Source organism: Anneissia japonica, unplaced genomic scaffold, assembly GCF_011630105.1.
Source record: "Anneissia japonica isolate Jap-2015-1 unplaced genomic scaffold, ASM1163010v1 scaffold1812_len1207588_cov181, whole genome shotgun sequence".
NCBI lineage: Eukaryota > Metazoa > Echinodermata > Crinoidea > Comatulida > Comatulidae > Anneissia > Anneissia japonica.
Genome location: NW_022726379.1, coordinates 429,589 through 434,227, shown reverse-complemented (window position 1 = coordinate 434,227; position 4,639 = coordinate 429,589). Strand labels below are relative to the sequence as shown.

General features: G+C 37.6%; 1 protein-coding gene across 1 annotated transcript in view; it reads left to right on the top strand.

Annotated features, from left to right (window-relative positions):
- The first annotated feature begins 292 nt into the window (after positions 1-292).
- The window catches only part of LOC117113121 (FH1/FH2 domain-containing protein 3-like), a 47,824-nt gene continuing 43,477 nt past the window's right edge, over positions 293-4,639 (top strand). The window contains exon 1 of the mRNA XM_033256367.1: positions 293-473. Coding sequence (XP_033112258.1) covers positions 300-473 — 174 coding nt within the window. The 5' untranslated portion in view covers positions 293-299. The remainder of the gene's footprint in view (positions 474-4,639) is intronic.

Below are 4,639 nucleotides of genomic sequence, written 5' to 3'. Positions count from 1 at the left end.
GTAATTGAATTTTTTGTTTAGAAATGGTTGACCATGATGACACCCGCCGGAAATGGAATAAAAGTAGGCCGTAACTGTGCTCCCCTTTTCTCCATTCTTTTTTTTTCTTCTCTCCTTTTATTTTTTGCTTGTAGGGGCTTAGGGGGTTATCCCCTGATAATAACACTAAAATATGAAAATTACAAGAAAAGATGAAAAAAAAACGCTGTGTCGACTTACCACCGATGAAGCACACGGCGGATGAATATTTTCATTGTGTCCTCCGTCCCAAAACTTTTCTGTCATTCTTAGTGCGAAACATGGAGACGTCAGATGGGTTATCACTGCGTGTGCAATACTTGGATGATACTGACCCATTTGCAAGTACAATATTTCCTGAACCTACTCGCCCACCGTGCTATGGTTTTAATGAATTTATTCCATTGATTGACCAGATAGGAGGAATTCACAGACTGTTAAATGCACCGCATAAGGTAAGTACCTACTTGAGCTTACTGAGTAGGCTACAGACAGCGTCACAGCGCCATGTGTAACTAAGCCAGAGTCACACAGTCTAGGCTAGCCCAGGTACAAAACCCAGTGCATGGTTGTCATTGGTTGGGTAATCCCAGTCGGCTTACCACCTCCTTCTTTCCTTGGTGGGCTTGCGGTGAATGCCTACAGCAGGTAACTTGTTTAATGCTGCGAGTTGGTTTATGCATGGAGGCATAAACCAATTCCTCCATGGTTTATGTAATTACATTGGAAAATACACTACTCTAAAATAAATTCTAATTGCTCTGGCCTTGGCAAGGCTCGTGGAGGCCTAACCTGGTCCTAGGCCTAGTGTCATACACTAGGCCTACAGAGTATTATAGCCTAGGCCTCCCTGCTTAGGCCTAGGGCACAGAGAAAAATTTATTAGATTATCACTCCCGCCCGCATCAAGCATTTTGGAAGTATTGATCGGGAATAATTATATTTTTTTCGTTTATAATAATTATTATTATTATTATTTTTTTTAGTCGCATCATTGCAACAAAAACAACTTTGCAAAAAACAAGTGCTTACAAAATATAAAGGAATTGGCTCCAAATTTGACAAACTTCAAACTCATCCAATTGATTTCTGTACAGTAGATTCATAAGTATTCATAAAAATTTTTTCTTTATCCATTGTCATCTCCAAAACTTAGAAATACCGGGTTGGTGACCGACGGGGATTTCACTGTTAGTTAAGATATTATGTTTTGTTTTCTTTAATTTATTTTGTTTTCTAATTATGTATGGCCTTGCACGGCCTTGATAAAAAAACACCCATGGGTGATTCAAGTGTCTCCGTGTTTAAATAAAGTATTATTATTATTATTATTACATTGAGATCGCTGTAAAGTTGAAAATGCAAAGCCCGTTCTTTAAAACTTGTTGTTTACTGTTGCTAAAAATAAACAGCTTGCTAACTGCGGCTATAAATAGACAACACTGTGGTCCGTCCCTATTTATAAAGATACCCGTGGGCTGATTGAAACGTTAATTCACAGCGTGAAGACTCGCGTGTTCCATAGCTAAATATAGGCAACATCGCGCCCAGTGGGCTGACCGAAGTTGATTCACAGCATGAAGACTCACATGTTCTATAGAGACTCTTGCTGCTAAAAATAACTTAATACATCATGCATTACAAGTGGGTGGTCTTTCTTGTGATGGGTGTGTTTGGTTGGATTGGTTGTTGTTGGGCAAAAACTAACCTACTACATCAAGAAAGAAAGTTTAGCTCGAGGTAATGACCAAAGCCTAGGTGCCTATGCCTACTATTACTAACTATAATTAGGGTGTTCCCTTCCCTTTGATGCTTGAGTAATGTCTCATTTTTTCACTGGAATAGGCCTTGTTTTGGATTGGCCATTGAATCACAGTGCAGTTGTTTAGATGCATCTACCACTTCGAAAAACGATGTCATGTCAATGCCGATGTAAATGGCGGCGTCGCCAACGAAAAATATCGCCGATGTGAACATTTTAGGCCTATCCCAGGCTAACTCAGGCCTGTGCTGGTACTAGTTGTACCAGTTGTGGTAGACATGACAGGATCGCTGTTAACACAAAATTAAACTGTTCTTTTATGGTGTATTATGAGTAAAATGTGAATAAAATCAAACTGGATTATGTGTTTCATGCTTTTATATTGTTTTCACCTGCATTTTCGGTCTGACATTTTTTTTCTAAACAACACATTGTTTGTGTAAACATTAGGTCGTGCCTCCTAAACTCTGCCTGCTAATTGGTTAATTTTTTCGTGGAGTTGTGGATGGGCAAAATGTGCTTGGCTGTGGTGACGTCAGATCGCCCAAGGTTTCTTAGTGCGTGACAGCTTGCAGACAGAAACAAGCTCAGTGTTATCAGATTAATTTTTAATTAAACAGATTTATTAAAACAAATAAGAAATCCTCGTTTTGTTTTACAGTCAAATCTAAAAAATTTAAATTTCGTTCTCTACAAATTTCCTCCGTAATTAGCAGTTCATGTTTTTGAGGAATGAGTGAAGCTATGCATTTGTAGTTTACACTGTCGAATCTACGACATCCAAATCCGAATTAAACGTCTACTGAAAAATAGTCAGCCGTTGTAGAAACTTTCATTTCAGGTTGATTGCAATTGATTTTTAAGGATTAGGCAAGGCGATAATGCACTTTATAAACAATGTAAAGGAATAATTTTAATTTATCTAACATTAACGTTTAGGCCTACCGGCGTGTCGTTTTAATTAATAGATAATCTCTATAGCAACGCTATTGGGACTGAGCTAGCTATACGATGCGTTGTAACCGTTGCGACGGTTCATTCAGGGTGTTGTAACAGATAGCGATGATTATTGCGTTATTTCATCTGGAAAATTGTTTTTATAGTTATTAACTGTTTGTTTGGTTGAAAAGTTGATTTTTATGTTCCAGACCGAATTTAAACGTCCAGAATTTGGAATAGGGAGATCTGGTTTTCAGAATGTATTAAGGAGGAATAGGAATGGTTTTGGGACTTAAAAAACGTTCGCCGTTTACATTAGTGTGAAATTCGGAATTCGGATATTCCACTGTATTTTATTTTCGTAGTTTCAATTTATTCATCACCATAAAATAAACATTGTTCAACATTTTATCAATAATTAGTTGTGATTTGAACATCAGTACATAGCTAGGCTTTCCAGCTTAATTGGGGACTTGAAAAGACATCCATCATTGCTACAACAGGTTAGCATGGGTTGATTTCAGGGCTGTAGGCTGAAACTAAAAAAACTATGACTTTTATAAAGTCATTTTTTTCACTGAGCCTGTTCACATGGCCTGTCAGATGGCATGTTTATGTTGTGGTTTTATATGGAACGCCTAAAGACCAACATTATTCGTATACTTCCCCGTTTGGGTTTTATATGGATTGCCAAAAGGGCAACAATCAAACAGTCGATTTTCAAGCACACTCGGTTTTCAGGCACAGTTGGTTTTCGGCTTCTCAATGAGTTATAGTCAACCATTGCTTTATCTGCCCTTCACCAATGCTGTCTCATCTCATTTTAGTGGTCTGTAAATATTTTTAGGTCATGAAAAATGATAGGAAACTGTTATCAAAACTTGTATCTGAACTATCACTGAATTTCTGACATTACGTAAAGAAAATAATTGAGCGAGATAACATGCAACATATCTTCCTTTAGAGGTCCTATAGTGAAGCATTTATTTAGGCCTATACCTGATGTGTAAGTATAGTATTCATTTTCCTAATATTCAAATGCAAAGAATTAACTTTTCAGGGTAAACCACCACAACACAAAATCTACCCAACCTCATATTGCCTGAAAATAAAACATGCATCATGCATAGGAACGTTGACGCTCGCAGGGTTCTGATTTTATCGAAACTAATCACGACGTTCACATACTGGAATGGGATAAGCGAACGCACCATCAAGTACAGTAGAAACCCTAATTTACGAACCCCGATTTAACGAATTTCCGATTTTACGAACGTAAAATAAAGGTGATAACGTCTTAAAAATTTAAGTGAAAGATTAAAAAAAAATAATGTTATTAGCATGCATAGAACACAACACACCATACTATACAGTACTATGTAATTCTCAAGTGAAGGAGGCCCTCTAACAGGCCTCTTCAAAGTCAGTGTTTTTTATGACTTCACACATGTGCATGCGACAAATTTTACTTCTCTTTCAAACATCGTTTTCAGCTTTAAAATTCAACATAGTGCTTGATTGTTTTATTGAATGATCAATATATATAATAAACAAGTATCTATGGAAGTTGTGTTGGAGTAAAATCCACAATCTAGGTATTTAAGAAGGTAAAAATGTCCGATAAAACAAATTTGTGTAGGGCCGAGAGTGGGATCAGAATGCTTAGAAGCTGCCTACTGTAGGACTAGGCCCCCTCAGACTTAGCTGCGTAAGCCTGTAGGCCTAGCCTAGGCCTAGTGTATGCTAGTGTAAGTAGTACCAGTGCAAATATATAGGAATTTGGGTAAACCCCAATTTTACGAATACCCGCACAGGGCTTGCCCTAACTTTTTTTGGTAACTAGCCCACTGGGCTAGTTTACTAGAGATTTTACTAGCCCACAGAATATTTTACTAGCCCACAGACAGGACAAAACTTTGT